The sequence below is a fragment of the Ctenocephalides felis genome, unplaced genomic scaffold (assembly GCF_003426905.1).
Source record: "Ctenocephalides felis isolate EL2017-DRISC unplaced genomic scaffold, ASM342690v1 CF-g0.4_SCAFFOLD_01170, whole genome shotgun sequence".
Lineage (NCBI taxonomy): Eukaryota > Metazoa > Arthropoda > Insecta > Siphonaptera > Pulicidae > Ctenocephalides > Ctenocephalides felis.
Window position 1 is genome coordinate 68394324 of NW_020537324.1, and position 20271 is coordinate 68414594.

The 20271-nt window shown below is 29.7% G+C and overlaps 2 protein-coding genes across 8 annotated transcripts in view; both read left to right on the forward strand.

Moving 5' to 3' along the window:
- Window positions 1-17788, forward strand: part of LOC113366682 (BTB/POZ domain-containing protein kctd15-like) — a 35764-nt gene extending 17976 nt beyond the window's left edge. Inside the window, exons 2-6 of one of the 4 annotated variants that reach the window (XM_026608335.1) lie at window positions 6568-6693; window positions 8957-9229; window positions 9457-9662; window positions 11531-11984; window positions 17558-17788. In XM_026608335.1, the coding sequence (XP_026464120.1) occupies window positions 6689-6693; window positions 8957-9229; window positions 9457-9662; window positions 11531-11979 (933 nt within the window). In that variant the 5' untranslated portion in view covers window positions 6568-6688 and the 3' untranslated portion in view covers window positions 11980-11984; window positions 17558-17788. Of the gene's footprint in view, window positions 1-6567; window positions 6694-8956; window positions 9230-9456; window positions 9663-11530; window positions 12751-14682; window positions 14871-17557 lie in introns of those variants that run through there. The other 3 variants (XM_026608336.1, XM_026608334.1, XM_026608333.1) reach the window with 3 other exon arrangements.
- LOC113366684 (BTB/POZ domain-containing protein kctd15-like) overlaps window positions 1-20271 on the forward strand; it is a 54706-nt gene that overhangs the window by 17967 nt on the left and 16468 nt on the right. The gene's annotated exons all lie outside the window — the stretch shown is intronic.

A 20271-nucleotide genomic window follows, 5' to 3' on the forward strand; every position in this document is an offset into this window, starting at 1 on the left:
GATCATAAGACATATGCACATTAATTTATCAGATATTTTAAAGATATTATAATATTAAGTATAAATTTTGTTTACATTTATATGCGTTCTGTAACATTGTTTATCCGATAGACTGCGACGCGGCGCTTACGCGCTTCTATATTTTGTCCCTACGCAGCAGAAGCAGCGCGATTGCTTTAAAAAAAAGTTCGAAAGTTCGTAAAATTTCAGGGATGGGGCGGCATTTTTGTCAGTGCCCCGGGGCGCCAAATTTCTAAATCCGGCCCTGCTAATAAGCATTATCCAAAATTGTTATATGATGTATTTATTTTCACTTCTGTTCAGTAGCAAATAAATTTACTTCAATCGCGTGTGAACCTTACGCGCACTCTTTTTTTAATTGCAAACTATCAACAGCAATTTTGAATATTTTTACTTTCTTATTACCAATAACTAATTAATAATTCCAAGGAACCAATACATTCACCTATTAATCAGAAAATGTACGTAGTTGCTCTCAAACAGAATTGCAATATTCAGCGTATTTATCAAAGCCAAAGTTATTACATATCCGATGTAACGAGCAGGTTCAATTTCTGACATATTCAATTAAAACTAATATTTCTGACTTACATGAATGTGATTAGTATCTCTGTCTATGCTACTGGAATTAATTAGAAGTTTTGAATTGATTTTGGTAGCTGCATCAATTCTAGTAATTGATAGATTTTTTTGTTGCCACTACTGATTGACTTTAAAAAAAGCCAGGCATTCAAGAATTTCAAAATTCAAAATACTTTGCTGTTCAAGAAAAAAGCAGTTACGTGACAAAAGAGCACAATATATTGATGTATATATACATGTTTGGATAGAATCATTTTGTATAGAAACATCGTTTAACATCTTATGAAATAGAATACATTTTGAATAGCTGTTTTCCGAAGAAAATGTTCATTGTTCTTAAACATTTTAAGTATTAAATAGGTCACAAAAGTGTGAAGAAATGGAAATTTCCGTGAAAACTCTTAATGAAAGTCTTTCAGTAAACTTTCATTAAGAGTTTTCTTGTTCGATGCACGTTTTGGACATCCTGATGTTAGGCAGTTGTGACATTGGTTTTCACTCGAGAATATAGGTTGCAATAAGTTTCTAAATGGGAACAACCTTCACCCTTGGGGTGCAACCAATAAAAAACGTTACGGTATTAGAGTTATTCTAATAATAAATGCATCAAAAATAGGTAGGCCAACCGTTGGGCTGCCATTTAAAGCCACGTTATTATGAAATCATCACACACAAAAAAATTAAACAGTGATGGAGAAATGGCAGAATTTTAATTTTGCAACTTCTCTGTGAATGGTGTATTCATCACCGAATCCTATTCATGATTTTAGCCTCTAAATATTCTAAAAAAGTTAATCTTGAACAATGTCGCAGGTGTATGAAGTACGGGCAAGTTAAAATCATTGTTTTTCACAAAATAGCTGCCTGAGGAAAATTTTTGCAACTGTTTTATAACGTGAATGATGTATTCATCAATCACAGTTAACTGGTTGAATTATGATTGTTCCTGACAATATATAAATATAAAAAAATATATAAAAACAAATATAAAAAACCTATATCTTTTAGATTATAGTAGGAAAACATTGTAGATACATATGGTTATCACTAAGTTTGGCATTGAAATTAATATAGATATGTATCTATTAATGGCAATATGATATCGTTTACTGCATCTGCTTGAAATTTGACTCCAATCGATTCCTTCTCCATTTAAGACACTGACCACCATTACATGTGGGTGGCGTTGAAATACGACCCATGTATCATCATAATCAGTACAACATTTATATCGCTCATGAACTGTCCAAACAATAAGTTGTTTCCAAAACCCATTTCCAAAAATTTTGACATCTATCCATCCATCCATCGGATAGCAAACAAAAACAACAGCATGAGCCGTCAAAAGTGCGTTCGTACCCTTGGGTGTAAACGTTTCAGCTTCGGGTTGAATTCGTTTCATGTTTTCAACAGATTAGCATCTGAGAGCGGCAGCCTCGGGGCCAGAATTTGTTTGGACTTGAGATCGTTCAAAATGATAATTTCCGGTTAGACACCACCACCTTATCCTTTTCTGTCATGGAATATTTGATTTTATTAAACAAATGGTAAAGAACAATTCATATATAATAAATTAACATTGCAACTCATGGTAACGCATTCGAGTTTCAAGTAAGTGCCTGCATATCAGACTGTCGTTGTGACATTTATTTGGAAAGTTATAACAAAAATTTTACTAATATTTTTTTTATTAAAAAGAGTTTCGAACCTTCTCGTTTTAACATTACATCGAATAGTGCGCATTTTATGTCGTCCGAATTGAGCTGATGACGAGTATATTCGTCAATCACAGACTAAGTTGCACTGCTAAAGTATCATATGTCAAAAATGAATTTATTCGACAAAACTGAAAAATTACTACATTTTGTTGTCGTAAGCACATATTACATACAAAAAAGAAGGGTATTCAATGAAATATTTGTAAATGTAAGAAAGTAGGTATAGTTTTTAGTGACACTTCTTTAAAACAATTCAACTAACATTCATAAATAATTAATCTATGGTAGTAGTAGTTGATCAATATGAGAACTAATTAGTTTTCCTCGAGTATTCAATGGTTATAAAATAAATAAAAGCTACTTACATTCCATTATGCAAATTTGAAGTTAGTTTTTCATTATAGTACCTTTTCTACATAGCCTGAGGCAACAATGCCTCGTCTGAATTGCAAAGTTCGTTATACTTAGCACATAAAATGTTGGCTAACAAATCATTAATTTAATATTCAATATTAGGTTTATAATATTTTTATAATAACTAAATTATATTAAATACCGACATTAAATTTTTATAGTAAGATTCATATTCCCACGTACAATTATATTGGGCTACAGGTGGTCTATAGCAAAAAATTATATATAGTAGGGAGAGACTGGGTACGGTTGTGCCACTTTTTTTTGATCAGCAATAATTTTGTCAATTCACCAGTTAGCTGAGCAATCAAAAATCATAAAAGAAAAGACACAAACTTATGAATATAATATAACAATATATATCAAAACAATTTTTTAAACAAGAAATCTTTGTGAAATCTTGTTTTCTTGAATCGAATTTTCCTTTACGTTTCTATTTTGTATTTTGTCTTAGTTAAGTTAGATTTTTATTTATCTGTTTAAATTTTATCCAAAAAGAACAGCATATACATGCCACATAAAACAAAACTAATAGCTCGTAATTAAATAATAATGTTCAACCTACAGCAAAATATTAAACCAAGTGATATATCCGTATACAAGTAACAGTTATTATTAAAATAAATCTAACAGAAAAACATACTTGATCTCATTTAAAGCGAATCGGTTAATGTAGGGCGCTGACTGAATGCAATAATGGGAAACTTGTTCGAACAAACATACTTCATCTTTTTCCCTTAGGACCCTATCTAAAAATAAGTATAGTATAGCAGTTATGGCTGTACAGTACCCAGTCTCGATATAATATAATTGTTTAGTAATCAATTGAAAAATTAAATTTTAATACAAATGATATTACACACACATATATATATATATATATATATATATATATATTATGTATGTATGTATATTTGTAAATGAATTTATATTTTCTCGACTGCCCCGGAGCTGGTTGGCTGGCTGGATACACAGTCAGTCCATATCGGCCGAATAGAAAACTTGTGCTTTTGCATATAATAGCGATATCAGCCCCGAAGGCCTTTCCGTACGGCATTAACTTTACTTGGGTACATATGTCGATTTATTTAGCGCACTCCGGTACCTACATAAATCCCAATTTACCGACCCGATGATATTTAACAAAATAAATAAACGTTTTGTGCACATTCGCACACATTTACATAGGATTTCTATAGAAACTGAATCGCGCTAATTAAAAATTGGATTTTTTAATAGTAATCAAAAATTCTAATAAGCATATAAAATATATAAAAAAAACTCATACGTATAAATATTTACAGTCACATCAACATTCATTACATTGCTCAAGATGCGTTAATAAAAAAAATCCTTCTAATTGCAATAATTATAAATACAAATTGCATTCAATTTGTTGGTCAGATTATATTAACATAATACAAATTCAAATAGACTTTGATTATCAACCATACAGTCAAAACATACATTATATTTTCTATCTTTTATCATAATCTAGTTTTCAAAATATTAACTACCTATAGGGTGAGTTATAGCAATCGAAAATGAAGTTTTTTGCATATCTTCACGTTTCAAAAGTTCACGAACATTTTGGTTCGACAAGTGAACAGGTAAACAAATAGAAAGATAGACATATATTGCCAGATTGACGGGTAGGCAGGTAGACAGGAAAAAATGTTAGATAGGTGGAAAAGTAGACAAGTAGGCAGATTAACGAGTGGTCAAATAGGCAGGTACAAAATTCGATAAGGTGACAGACAAGATGACAATCATCAGAGAAGTTGACAGACAAGACGACATTCAGAAAAATTGACAGACACTTTGACACTTAGACCGGTATGCAAGATCATATGGAATCATATACAATAGATCATATACATATTCAATACTAATCATTAAATTTATCATTTACAAATTTCGTAAAGTTCATGGGTAAAATGTCACTTAAAATTAATTTTATAATTTATAATAATAAAATATTGTAGACAGTTCTTATTTCATATATCTATTTATCTCACAATATGACAAAAATACTTATCATAAAACATAAATTTTATTACAGAATTATAAATTGAACATAAGTTTTAAATTTACATACAAATTTTAATTCTTTATGCTCTTTCAGTAAATATTATTTTTAACGTGAATAGCGAACTAAAACATTTTCATCATTTTGCTGGTAGGCTAACTTACTAAATAATTCATTTGCAATTACTGAGCGCAAACATTGGCCAACCGTGTTATTTTGCACTTTAAAAAGGAATTTATATTAAGCGAGATTTAATAAGAAAATGTAACGATTTAATTTATATTTTATGATATAAATTAAGATATTTAAAAAAATTAAATATTATAATTATAAAAAATTATATACATTTGTTTTATTTCACGTCATAATAAAATGGCATTGAAAATTTTAGTTTCAATGCCTTAATGATTTGTTATAAAACTTGCAGGGTTAAAATCAAATATGAAGGTAAAAAAAGGAGTGCGCGTAAGGTTCACACGCGATTGAAGTAAAACTTATTTGCTACTGTACAAGATGGCATTTAAGTAAAAATAATTACATCATATAACAATTTTGAATAATGTTTATTAGTAATAAGGTAACATTCGTGATGCATATACTTTCATTAGTGTCAACCATTATACACATTTGTATAATGATAAATTATATATTTATAATAGCATTAAAATATGTGTAATATTTAAAAACAACAATGGAATTAATTAAAGTCATACTTCAAATATAACATGATCGGTTTGTCTTTGTAATTAGCATTTAGAAATGAAACTTCATTAGAGAAATGAAGTAATTGGTAATTAATAAATTCTATAATATTTGTTCACACAGTGTAACTTCACTCATTATGTAATGGTCTTTGAAGAACTTCATGTAATTAAAATTAACATACATACATTGGCTGATGGTATTTTTTTTTACTTTTTCGCTGGCGATATAATATCATTCTGTGAACAGCTATAATATCTGTTTTGCCTAAAAATTATGTTCCATTCCAATAACTTCATAGATTAATAGAAACTACGAATAATATAGAAATAATCTAAGGAACAGGCTAAAATATTAAGGAATAATCATTAAATCAAGATTTGTACTACGATGTAACTTTAAAATGTTTATTTATCTAAGCCGATTTCCTTGTTGATATCGGTACGCATACAACGACAGATCTCTATTCACATACGCGACGATGAATCACAATTGACCCGTATAGAAATGATATCATATCATCATTGGCACTTGACTCTTATCTTATCTTATCTGCCGTAACGCACTTCCGTTGCATTTGTACGGATTTACACCCTAGTCGCGCCTAAGGAAGTTTTACTTCAAAAGTGTTAAAAATAATTGTATGGAGTACTAACAAGAATATACTGTATAACACCATCAACTCACCTATAATGGAAAAAATGTACAGTTCATAGAGATTAATATAAAATATAAAGTTAGAGTAATTTATATAATAGGCATCTAACACATGTTAACAAAGAAGTGAAATTTATCAGTTTTGTGAAATACTCATATTTTTCATTTGAAATCTTCTTACTCTGTACTTGACGAATATACTCGTCATGAGTCGCGATACAAAACTGTGCTAGAAATGTTTCAACAATCCAAGTTTCATCATCCTTCTTTATATGTCAACTTATCCCGAGGTTGTTATTATCCAGATACGAATGAATCGTAGTTTGTTTCACAATGAGTGAAATGCCTGTTTGTTTATAGCGAATAGTACAATGTTACTATAATAGTAATAATAATGATAATAATATAAATGTTATGACCGTTTGTTTGTCTGTCTATTTGCAGACGGAAATGTATATCTCGTAACAGCGCCGAGCGTGAAACTAAAGGAGCCCTGGAGCCTCGAGATCTGACTCTCAACCACAGGGCGTCTGCGGAGGACGCCCAATATCAGCCCTCCAGCAAGATGAGGTAATAATAAATATATTATATTAATTAAAATTAAACTAGTGGTGTATGGCATCTCGCATTAAGGCAAATTGCTGGAACTCCCTGTACCGTAATTAAAAATCTTGGAAACCCAAAAAAAATTGCACAAAATGTGTACACATTATTAAAATTTCTATAAAATATCTGAATTTTTATGTACATATGTCCAATAAACATTTGACAGCCAAATGACATTTTTGAAACTTGTTTTTGAGTCCATAACCGCTGGACTTGTTTTTCCAAAAATTTAACCAGTTCATCTTATCAATACAAGTAAAATGTTTTTTGAATTATTGAAATCGGACGCTCCGTTCTCTTGAAAACAGAGTTACAGTTCTTAGCACTTTTTGCCCGTATCATCGGAACGGCTGGATCTGCGTTTACCAAAAATTAATCAGCACGTGTCCTTATCAATTCGAATTATTCACATCGGTTGAACCATGTTCCCGAAATCGACGACTAAAATTTGTATCCGCACACACGCATACACATACGCGCGCACACACACACACATACATACATTTTTTTCAAGGTATGCCAAAATGTTCAGAAACCTTTGAAACGAAAAGATATATAAAAATTTTCATTTTCGATTTTTTTGCGATTATTATAACTTCAAAATGTAGAAAATAATTCAAACTAACGTTGGAATTCAAAATGTAGAAAATAATTAAACTAACGTTGCACGAACTTCCATTGCATTTTTTTCCCTTTATTGACAGTATTTTTATATCTCGGTCAGGAAGAAGTGTCTGGTATACGAGATTATGAAGCAATTTTCATATATACATATTATTTATATTTATTTTGTTCTACATTTATAAGCTTCATATTTAAATATCTTCAAATATTTCTTTATAATGAAGAATCTTTTTCATCTTCAATTTCTTTATAATTTTTTTTTAAATTGTCATAGAGAAAAGAAACTATATATACAAACATATACATATAGAAACTATTGGCACGACTATTTATATCATGTACGTAGTCCTTAATGTTATTTTACCATTTAAATCAGTGATTCCCAAAGTGGTCTACATGGGCCTCCAGGGGCCATGGCAACTTTCAAGGGCCCACGGCAGGAAAAACAAAATTTGGGAGTCCACGAAATAAAAATGGGGGTTCACGGCATATTTAGAAATGATTTAAACTTTAAATGTTAGTATTGAGCGCGGAGCCAGTCACCCATTAATCTCGCATATCTCAGAAACTGTTGAATGTTCCAACTCTAAATTTTTGTCAATTATTTAGTAAAGTGTAGTAACAATGTATGTCATGCTTCATCAAAATCGAATTATGTATTTTTGAAAACGTACAATCTGTTTCAATACCAGTATTGATAGCGGAGCCAGTCACCCATCAACCTCGCATATCTCAGAAACTATTGAATGATTCAACTTTAAATTTTTGTCAAATATTTAGTCAAGTGTAGTAACAATGTATGACATGTTTCATCAAAAACGAATTATGCATTTTTGGAAACGTACAATCTGTTTCAATACTAGTATTAAGAGCGGAGCGAGTCACCCATCAACCTCGCATATCTCAGAAACTATTGAATGACCAACTTTAAATTTTGGTCACACAAATTAAAAAGGAGAAAAATATGAATTGGGCTCCGAATTGCTTCCTCCTGTACCATATTATCTAGATCTGTTTCCCAGCGACCATATACCGATCTCACATCTCAAAAGGATGCTTGCTGTGAGGAACTTTTACCAAATGATGAGATGATAGCTGAATTTTGTGGCAAAGTACAAATCGTACTAAAAAAATGGTTTCGAAAAGTTTGAAGTTTGCTATAATCTTTATATCGTCTTCGAAGAAACTATATTGCATAAAAAAAAAAAGAATTTTTCCAAAAACAATATTTTTTTTCGGAACTTTTCCATTGGGAAGTTAAAATCGCACTTTTCTGCTAATTTCAAAGAAATGGCTTGACCCGATCGTTCTACAAATGTAATTGCAGTTTTTTCTTATACAGTTTAATCTAACGACCCTTAAATTTCTGAAATCTGTTCTGTTGTGCTTGAAAAAACCTCGACGAAATACTAAATTTATCTCGTCACATCAAGAAAGCGACTGCCTTATGTAATAACTTTGTCTTAAGGTATTCAGGTCTTCAGATGAATTGAACATCTTGAATAAAGAATACCAAAAACTATATTATTTTTCACAAAATATGAATTATGAGTAGTATCAAATTCACACTCCAGTCATTAATTTTATTTTATTAAATTTCCAGGTTATTGTCGCCTAGTAGTTCCCCGGCAATTTCACCGACCATGTCCAATTCGTCATCGCCGACACCACAGACATTGGCTTCTTCAGTAAACTATGCATCAAATTCAATTCTGGTAGTATCAGGAAATGCAGCAGTTCTTTCAGGTCAGCAGCAGCATGCAAAACCGTCTCCGAGTGGAATACCCTGCGTTGCAGCAGCTTCTAGATATACTGCTCCTGTTCATATTGATGTTGGTGGAACTATTTACACATCATCGTTGGAGACATTAACTAAGTAAATAATAATAAATAATAATTTATTCTCATTAGACTAGTTATACGTAATGGAATTCTAACTTTTCTTCCTTGCAATTAATACTATACTGAGAGAATCTTAATTTAGATTGTTTATTCCCAATATGGGAAACGTTGCTGAAAAGACAAAAGATTCTATCTTCCAATTCTATTTTTTTGCCAAGTTGAGTTGAACGAAATTTTCAAAGTTTTAATGCTTTTATTAAGGTATCCTGAATCAAGACTGGCAAAACTTTTCAACGGCAGTATCCCCATAGTGCTAGACTCATTGAAGCAGCACTATTTCATAGACCGAGACGGTGGAATGTTCCGACACATCTTAAACTTCCTGAGAAACTCGAGACTTCTGGTTTCTGAGAGCTTCTCTGACATTGATTTGCTGCTGGAGGAAGCTAAATATTTTGATATTGTTCGTAAGTTGGAAATGTTTTATAAATAATTATTAACTCTATTCAACTATTGCGATAATAATGATATTTATCTGCGAATGTTTAAATGCAATGACCCTCACTTAAATGACTTCGCGCTGCGTAGATATTTAATAAGATTTTTTTTTATTGACATCTTATATTCGCGGTTTAAACTTATTTGTTATTAACTTACCGTACGGTAAGTTATAGTAATCGCAAAAAATCGTAAATGAATTTTTCATATCCTTAACTTTGACAGCCTTTGTTTTTTTTGGCATATGATACATAAGATACGTTCGTCGACGTTTTTGGAAGCAGCGAATTGAATTATTCGAAGATGATTCATTTCCTATTAACGTAACGCTGTGAACATAGCTAAATAAATTTTGGCAAAGACAGGGCCAGTCGATTCGGAGGTACGGGTCAAAAATTAAAAACAAGACCGTTTTTGAGTAAACAGAGTATCCGATTATAATGATTCAAAAATTATTATACTTGTTTTTAGACGAAATTATTAATATTTTACATTTTTACGGATAGGTTGAGTGGTTTTAGTGATATAGAAATATTTTTTTTGAAAATTTATATTTGTTGGTCACATATGATCTTTACACGAAATTATTTTTGATTTCTATACAAATTGAATTATTGGTGAATAGGTAAACAGGAAAAAAAGTAGAAATATAGAAGTGCAGACAGGTGAATAGGTAGAAAGGCATTCAGATGGAAGGTGGACAGGATACTAAATGTAATTTTATCAACTAAAAAAGAGTCAAATAGAGACTTGAAACGTATAGAAGTCTATTTATATTCTTTTTTCGTTTTTATGCAATGTGTTACATGACAAATGTCAGTTAGGCATGCCATTGAACAGAAGGATGAATTGACACTTTTTTGAACTTATATATGAGTTTTAGCATTTGGATCACATCCTGAATCTATGTATAAAAAAAGTTGATACACTCGATACAGTAAACTAGGTGAAGAGCTCTTGATTCATCTAGACACTTTGAAGGACCACATGTAATTATTACCTATATCAGACTATTAAAAGATGATATCTGGATTAGAGAGCTATAATGAAAGAATTAATTTTTGAAGAACTATAAATTTTTATGACTTTTTGGACTGTGGAGTTAATACTGCCATCACTTAGATGAGTGTTGAGATATTTCTAATTTGAAAAGTTTTAATAATTTTATATAATATCTGATTGGTTTATTTTTGGGTGCAAATGACTGCCCATCACATTCATCATCTATTCATGTATAGTCAAGTCATTATAGTAAGTTCACCTCGCAATTCGAGATACCCAACTGTAAGTCTCTAAATACTTGTATATTGACACTCTAAAGTTGTCTCAAAACCTACATATAGTATTACACCCTACCATATGTAGGCTTAAGACCTACATATGGTATTGACACCCTACATAGCCTTTGAGACAACTTTAGGGTGTCAATATAGAAGTATCTACAGACTTACAGCTGGGTATCTCGAATTCCGAGATTCTTACCTAATTTAAGCTTAAATGACCGGACTAGAAGTGACTTATTGTGATTTAGTTGAGTCGAGTATAAGAAATCTGAATTTCTTAGAAAGACGAATTAATTATTGAGGAACTATGTAAGGACAGGATGCATTACAAGAGAAGAGATTATTCAGTTCAATAAAAAAGATTATAATTGCTCTAATATATAATTTTATTAGACTAGGGTTGAGTCTTAGGTGTTTACAACTTGAAAACAGTATCATCATTGAATAGAATGTGATATTAAAACTTAGTGAAGAAAGAAAAATGTTGTAAATCGTTAAAAGCTATAGCCAAGACCAATAAATGCAAACAATAAAAGTGTCTTTAATAATTCTAGCCATGGTGCGTCAACTAGAACGCCTCATCCGAGACCGCAACCCATCTCAATCGACCACCAGGTCTTCAATTACCAACTCGCAATCCTTACCAATCAAAAGATCGCCCTCCACCGAAGAACTCCTAGCACCAGCCCCTGCTCCCACGTACGAATGTGTTGCGCTGCACATCAGCCCTGATCTTGGCGAACGAGTCATGTTCAGCGGAAACAGGGCAGTTCTAGAAGATGTTTTCCCGGAAACGAACCAGGCCACCGTCGACGCTAGATGGACCCACTCGGATTCGAAACACGTGATTAGGTTTCCTTTGAACGGTTATTGCAACATTGATTCGGTCGAAGCCATAACCAGGTTGTTGAATAATGGTTATTGTGTGGCAGCCAGCAATGGAGGAGGAGTTGAAGGTCAGCAGTTTTCGGAATATTTGTTTACGAGGAAGAGGCAGACATGAACAAGGTGTGATATTCAACTTGAAAGTAATATTTAAAGTTATAGGTGATATCTATAACTACTCTAAATCTATTATCCAGTTAACCGTTTGTGTTGTCCGAATTGAACTCATAACGAGTATATTCGTCAATCAGAGAGTAAGTTGGGGAAGAAAGAAATCGGGTGAAAAATATAAGTTTGTTTAAAGGGGGAGCCTGCTTTAGAAGCTTAAAATATATCGTTTTTTTATTCCAAAAATGTCTTCCAAAACTAGCCAAGAATATGTCCCTAAAATTTCAGAAAGAAATTCAAATTATTTTTGGAATTACATAAGAAATAGTGAGCAAGCGTCAAGCATGTTTACAAGTGGAACGAAAACTTAGACGTGCGATTTCTCGTTTTTGAATTTTTTCGATTCTTCCTAATTGGCGATGCTTATACATGACATATTATGTCATATATTCCAATGAAAAAAATTGAGAAGAATGTTAAAATATATAACAACAAAACCTGAAAGTTTTGCTTCAACTGAATATTTATTTCCTTCCCTAAAAATTCCTCAAAAAAAGCGATTTTTGAAGCGTCTAAAGCAGGCTCCTCCCTTAACAAAATTGAAAAATTTTATTACTAAATTTCACTTATTTGTTAACATAACAATACATTGTATATGTATTTAACTAAGTTCGATGAAGTATTAACATGTAAATGTAAGAAAGTAAAAATAGTTTAATGTAAAGCAAACACTGTTCTGAAAATCAACAGTAGAAAATGTTATTTAACACTAAACCTACCGACGCCAGTCAAAATGACCGTTTCAAACTTTGAGTATAACATAAACATTTTTAAACATGAAAATATCATCATCTATAATTATATAATAATAACACCTTAATTATATAACAATTTTTAGTATGTACTAAAAATATTTCTTCACATTTTGATTTATGTGTGATACTACCGCAGTCGGTCAATTTGACCGGTGGAAAATAAATTGTGTGGGAAGTTGTTTTCGTCGAAATGTAGGTGCAGATTTTTTACAAAATATACCAAATGAACCAGACAAATTTAGAATTAAGTTCTGGATGGCGTATGAGGTCAATTATAAAAATATAACTAGTTAGTTTTGGTATTTTGCCTTGAGGCAAGTTACATGAACTTTTCGATATGTGTAACTAATCTACTTAATAAATAAAATATAAATTAATTTATGGGTGATTAAAAGTATTCCGAGTAGATTTATTACACATCATTGGAAACGAACGATCACGTTAACACGGAGTATTTTGTAAAAACAAATTTTTAAAATAATTTATATGAATGAACCAGTTTCTGTAGGATTTTAATAATTTAGTATGTTCATTAAGACCAAGTACTCTATCGTTATACCAAGTAGATTGACTAATTTTAAATTTAACAAACGTTAAAAAAACTACTCATTTTCTCAAACTTTGATGAATTTTATAAAATTAAACTACTTGTCGTAAAGCCGTAGTATTTCAGTAAGTTCTATAAGACCATGATATATATCGCCCAAAAAGTTCCATAAAAATAGGCTTAAATTTTTTTTCGTTAAATTAAGTTTCGAACATTATCAATTAAAAATAGAATAAATCAGCAAAATTGTACGGAAAACTATTAGATTTTGTATTTGTACATTGTTTGGTGAAAATGTGGCGTACCAGATGGTAAAAAAATGTAACATGAAGACGAAAATTTGTAAGCAGTAAATTTAGGTATATTTCAACATTTTAATTCTAGTAGGATATATGCGTAAATTGTGTTTAGAAAGACGACGTGTAAAAGCATTTTTAGGCACAAATTTTTGTTTTAGTTAATTTTTTAGCATATTCAAAATCTCGAGAAAATCAAGTATTTATCAAAACTGTCCATAAATATGGCTTTGTGTGGACTAATAACTTGTCAAATTTAATTTTGTGAAAGTTATGAAACAACAAATATATTTGCGTCAAATGTAGATTTTAGACTAAAATAATTGGTCAATAATATGAGAAAGCTGAATATAAGATTTTATGTGTGCATATGGAATTCTGTATGAATATTTATTTTACTAGTTTTTTTTTACAATTTCTTTTAGAAATTATATAAAAATGAATTTAGAGGAAACTCCATAAAATTTCTTCATTTTATATACATTGAACAATATATCGATCATTATCTAAATTGAATGATTAGCTAGATAAGTTTGTAACTGTAGGCCAATTTGAGCGCGCGCTATAGCTTTAGTGTTAAATAACTAAAGTCTTCTGAAAAGTTAATTTGAGGCAACTTGCCTTAAGGTATAATACCACCTACAACTACTTATTTTCTACATTCATAGCTTCAAAATATTCTAAACAACTTATAATAAATAATAATTGAGAATATATTTTATATTTCCCAATATTATTATTTAAATAGTAAATAGGCTAAATATACTCGTCAATATGCAACTGGTTATCACTAAATGAATTATTCGTATCTTCTATAAGTTGAATTATTATATCTCTGATATTTATTTTATGTGCGAGGATTAAAATTTTAATCCAGATTTCCCTAATTAATATTTTGCTGGTTGATTTTGATGCTTGGGATAAGATTTATAAAAAATGATTTGATTTTTTCAAAATCCCATTATTCTACTTTAATATCTTTAGGTTTGATATTTTTTCGATTAGCTTTATAACAAACAGTACTGACATCGGTTGTAACAGCAATATATTTACAGATAAAAGTAACTCTCCTCGGCGTTACTACATCAATAAGGAATTTACTAATAATAGTAATAATAAACTCTTCACATATAGGGGTGGGACAATCGTTAGGGTTGCCGTCATTTATCAAGCTTATAGGACTCATTATGTTCTAATTGTTAAAAAATATATGTAAAATAGTTCTTAATACTATGAAATCTAAACAGCAAAAATCTTAAATAGTGATATTTGATATATAATAGGTTGTTATTTTCTACTAAAAATAATTAGATAGTAACATAAAATCCTAGACCTTTGTTCTAAGAATGACGTACGTATTTGAATCGAACTTGTATGACTGTTTCCGAATTAATTGTAAATTTGTATCAGTAGTAAATTACATATTTAAAATGTTACAATTAGATATCTTATTTTAAAAATATTCCATTTTTATATAAAAACTTCAACTATAAAACTGTTTTGTTATATTTCTTCAATCTAATAGTGTAATATATCTTTAAATTAATATTAGTTATATAATACTTTAGATAAGCTATGTACATATTCGAACTGTATAAATACGATATTGAAAATAAATCGCTCTAAATTAATATATTCGTGTACATAATAATTTTTCTTAAAATTATTAGACGCTTTCTGAACAAATGCATATATATATATATATATATATATATATATATATATATATATATATACACAATACTATATGATAATAGTATTGTCGACGTTGATACTGAGAAAATGCATATATATATATATATATATATATATATTTATATATATATAATAGTTTATTAATATTATTATTAATAGTTTATTAATTTATATATATATATAATTTATATATAATAGTATTATCGACGTTGATACATATTTGAAATATTTTTGCAGCCCAATCGTCGAATTAAAAAAAGATTAAATGGAAAAATTATTTTTTCCATTAAACGTTTCGACACTTGATGTGTGTCATCATTCAGTAATCTTCTCAACAAGCATAATAAATAATTAATAATATTTCATCCTTTACTTAAACAATGCGCACGTACTAAATTTTATTGATGCCCAATGCAATTAATTTTTATAAAATATACTATATCATCAATTACAATAATTTAATAACGAAGAAGACTAATTGCACACAATTTATCTACAGCTTCATTTTAAACATCTGTCTTGCTGGGATATTATGCAAATGACGAAAAATGGTATGCAAATATATCTTCAACTCGAGCAATTTGTGAAGTTTATTGTTCGTAATATGTCTCTCTCGAGATTTCTAATTTTCTTTAGTACGATGATACAAATTTATAAAACGAAAGTCGTATTTCAAATAAACTTGGCGCAAACAATAAAGGACAGACCGACGTAATAGTTTTCTCATTCATAACGTGTGCAACATGATATTGGAGGTTTGACAATACTGCATTTTATTCAAATTTGGCAACATTGAAATTTTTCGGTTGCGTAATGCTTAGTTTCATTCTTGATGTGCATGTCAGTAGTGCATTTGATTTCAAAGCAGACGGATTTATATAAAAATAATGTTGGGTGTAATATTTAATTTAAAAGTAAGTATGCACATGTACCAAACGCCATTTATTTCAAAGACTTGGAAATTTGTTGCAAGTGTGTAGTTCTTATTAACTTCCCGTAAGGTAGTTTTAGTAATGGGCCGAAAATCCAAAATGAATTTTTTTTGCATTTCTCGACGTTTTGAAGTTTCTGAACATTTTGGCATACCTCAGAAAAATGGATGTGTGTGTGTGTGTTTTGTATGTCCGCATCTTTTCGTTCACGGATCAACCGATTAGAAAGGTTAAAAAAACATTCGATTTCTATTGATAGGGAGATGTGCTGATTAGTTTTTGGCAAAGGCAGGTCCAGCCATTACGGAGATACGGAGCAAAGAGTGCAGAAAATACAAATCGAGTTTTTGAGAGAACGGAGTATTCGATTTGAATGATTTGAAAAACATTGAATTTTTAATGATTTGGAGAAGTGATTAGGTGATTAGTTTTTGGCAACGGCAGGTTTAGCCATTTCGAAGATACAAAGCTAAGAGTACAAAAAATGGCAGTTTTTGAGAGAACTAAGCGCCCGATTTGAATGATTCTGCTAGTTTCAACAAAATAATCGCTTTTGAAAAAAAATTTTTTTTTCAAAAAAAAATTTTTTTGTACCTATATTGAAAATAATTCAGATTTTAATTTTAATTCTGACTAAAGTTCTAATATACTTTAAACAAATAATTTTAACTTTGCAATTTTGTTTATAATTCTTAAATACGAAATTCTTAAATACCGAGTATTAGACAATGTCACAGTATTTATAATTATCTTTTTGAAAATATTTGATATTTCTCGAAAATTTTGTTACGGTACGGAAAGTTCCAGAAATTTGCCTTAAGGCACAATGCCATGCACCCCACTAGTTTTATTGAAAAAAAATTGGCCTTTTACTTTATACTTTTATCAAATTTGTTATACAAGATTGAATATATGTAAAAAGCAACTTATTCCTTGTTGTATATTTTAAATATTATGATAGGACCTATGTGCAAATTGTCGTTTCGACCTGCTAATAATTTTATCAAATTATAAGTTGCAAGAATCTGAATAATTGTAAAGTACATGCAATTTCTTCATATAAATTTCAAATATTTTGACATGGCAATTTATTCAATGGCAATTATTTCTGGAAATTATTGCAAATTATGAACCAAACGTATGGGCATTTCTATGAATAAAAGTATTTTGAATGTACATAGGCTTTTATGAATGGTTTCACTAGTCAAATATCAATGAGCATTTAGAACTTTGTTTGCTCTTCTATATACAAATAATATATTTGATACATTTTTTGTAATTTATCTAATTTGTTTATTTTCAGCAGAAATCTAATTCTGAGAACAGATGTCCTTAAAAACATTTTAAAAATAAAATAAAGATCTTACCAAGGGTCAACTTTACAAATCGTGAAAAATACACAATCATAGGATATAGATGTTATGATCCAGAACAAGTGAATAAACCATTAAGAAAGTACAAGGACAATAAAGTAGTGATATTGATTAAATATAATTGGACTATTAGATCGTTTTTTGGACAAAAAAGTGTTTTATTTGTGTTAACAGTGTTGTGCAAAATTTTGCAAATATTTTTGACCAGGAATACCACGAATTTCATAACTGAAATTCTACTTTTACAAGATGCTTGGAAATACAAATCAGGAGAATGGATTTAAATAGAAATTTGCATCAAAAAAGATCTCTTAGTTGACCTTAAATTGTTATTCATCCATCTTCATCCATTTAATCAGTCAAAAGATACAAGGCTTTAAAGGACCAATCATAAAACTGGAGATGCTAAAGAAAACATAAATCGCTACTTTTTTTATCTTCATTGGTGATATCTGAATTGGTTGATTAGGAGAACATTATAATAAAAATCTATCCAAGTTTTATTAGTGATGAACAGTGTTTTTACAAAGGCAAATATTCGCTTGTGGTCAAATACTATTTACCTGGTGTCGACGCGTAGTGATCGTTTTTTTCGGTTTTTGAGCTATTTTTCAATCCGCTTGTTTATTGTTTTTTTAGTGTTTGTGTAGTGTTTTATAATGGCTTTTATAGTGTTCTAGTGCAGTGATAGTTTTTGGTTCCCGGTTCCTGGTTCCAGGTTCGTGGTTCCTGGTCAGCTCTCTTCTGTAAATCACGAGGTAATGCACTGACTTTTTTAGCACAAATCATTTATTAATAATATATTTAGAAACTCACATTTTTTTTCTATCTTTTAGACAACAAATTGGTAATCGGGATGTTACAGAAGAATCGGTGATTTTAAACAAAGGTCAGTGCATTTTTATTTCTAGGCATGATTTCCAAGGGTACGGTCACACGTCTCGTTGCATCACGTCAAATTAATATCGAGTATAAAAATCGGTAATTTTGCCCTATAGATATAGGTCGAACCGTGAGCTAAGTTACAGTTAGGAAATCGTCAACTAATTATATAATCAGTATTTATTCAGGATGGGCAAAATTGTGACCGTACCCCTCACTAATCCATAAATTTCTTTCAGCCTAAAAAAGACTTCTTAAATAAAAGTGAGTGTAGTGGTAATAAAATTCGCGTTGTTAAAATCAAAGTGCAAATTAAATAAATTTTGCATAATTTCGCGTAAAACAAAGTGTGTGTGTGAGTGAACAATTTGAACAATTTGACTCTGTGCAATTTTGCGAAGAAATGCTGACATCCATGCAGCCTGAGGTAAGATCTAGTATAAGTACAAGATTTTAAATAAGTAAAATCATGTTTAAATAAGTGACTTTTTCCACTGGAAACTCGTACGCATAATATTAATCTAAGTGCTGTGAAAATAGTAATTCAGTTCTTGAGATAACTGTGATTCAAACATTAATGATTCAAACAACATTTAATTTGTGTTCATAAAATGAACAACTGACCAAATTTTTGAGAAACGTCGATTTACGGCAAAAATCTGTTTACATACACATACACACACATACACACCCACACACATACTTTTTTCAAATTTGGTCTCATTTGATTCAGAACGGCTTGAAACGTCGAGAAACATAAAATTAGCGAATCGGATTTTTTGATGAAAACAAACTTCTCCTTCGGGAAGTTAATGAATCATTAATATAGTTCAAAAAATTGATTTTGACAGAAAAACCTGATGATGGAACTTATCTTATTCCAAAACGTGGCTAATTAATTTTTCCATTGATGTTTTTATTCATTCATCGGATTGAATGTTTCTAAAACAACCATAAATTATTCATATCTATGAATGTAAAAATGTTTACTGAATTATACTAATTACTATATCATAATAATACCTCTCTCATCATTAATAGTATATTTTTAATTGGATAAATTTATAATTTACAATATAAACACTTTCTATAAAAATGGTTTATTATTTCTTTCTACTTTTACATTGTTTCATGTTAAATTCATATAAAATTTAAATTATATTCACAACTCATTTTACGTAACATGATTATAGAAAAACGTGTATTAAAATTTGCAATGGAAAAATATCAACGTATTTTTAATTTTAATTTTTATAATTCTTCAAATAAATACAGTTTTTTCTCGGCTGAATAACAGATAATATTATTTATTTATTTTATTATATAAATCATTTTCATTATTGAAAATTTCTTAATATAACACTGGTAAAACTAATATGTGCAAAAATAAATTTAGCCATAAAGTAATTGCATTTTTGCATATAATTGTATTAAAAAATATTGATGAGCCAATGAATTGAATTAAATAAAAAAATTAATAAGTTATTATTAGGTTGTTTGGTTATCGATTCAGAAATGAATAATGAAAATTATGAATAACACAAATAATTGAAATATACTATAACCAATATTTCACTTAAAATATGGCAGTATTAATATTATATTTATTCTAGTGCAGTTTTACATCAAGATTTTCCGAGAAGAGTCATTCTAATTTATTATTTTTATTTATTTTTAATGGAAGAGTGTAAACTTTATAGATTTCATAAAAATACGTCTTGGACCAATTTACAACTTGGTGCTTGAATGAGTAATTTAAAAT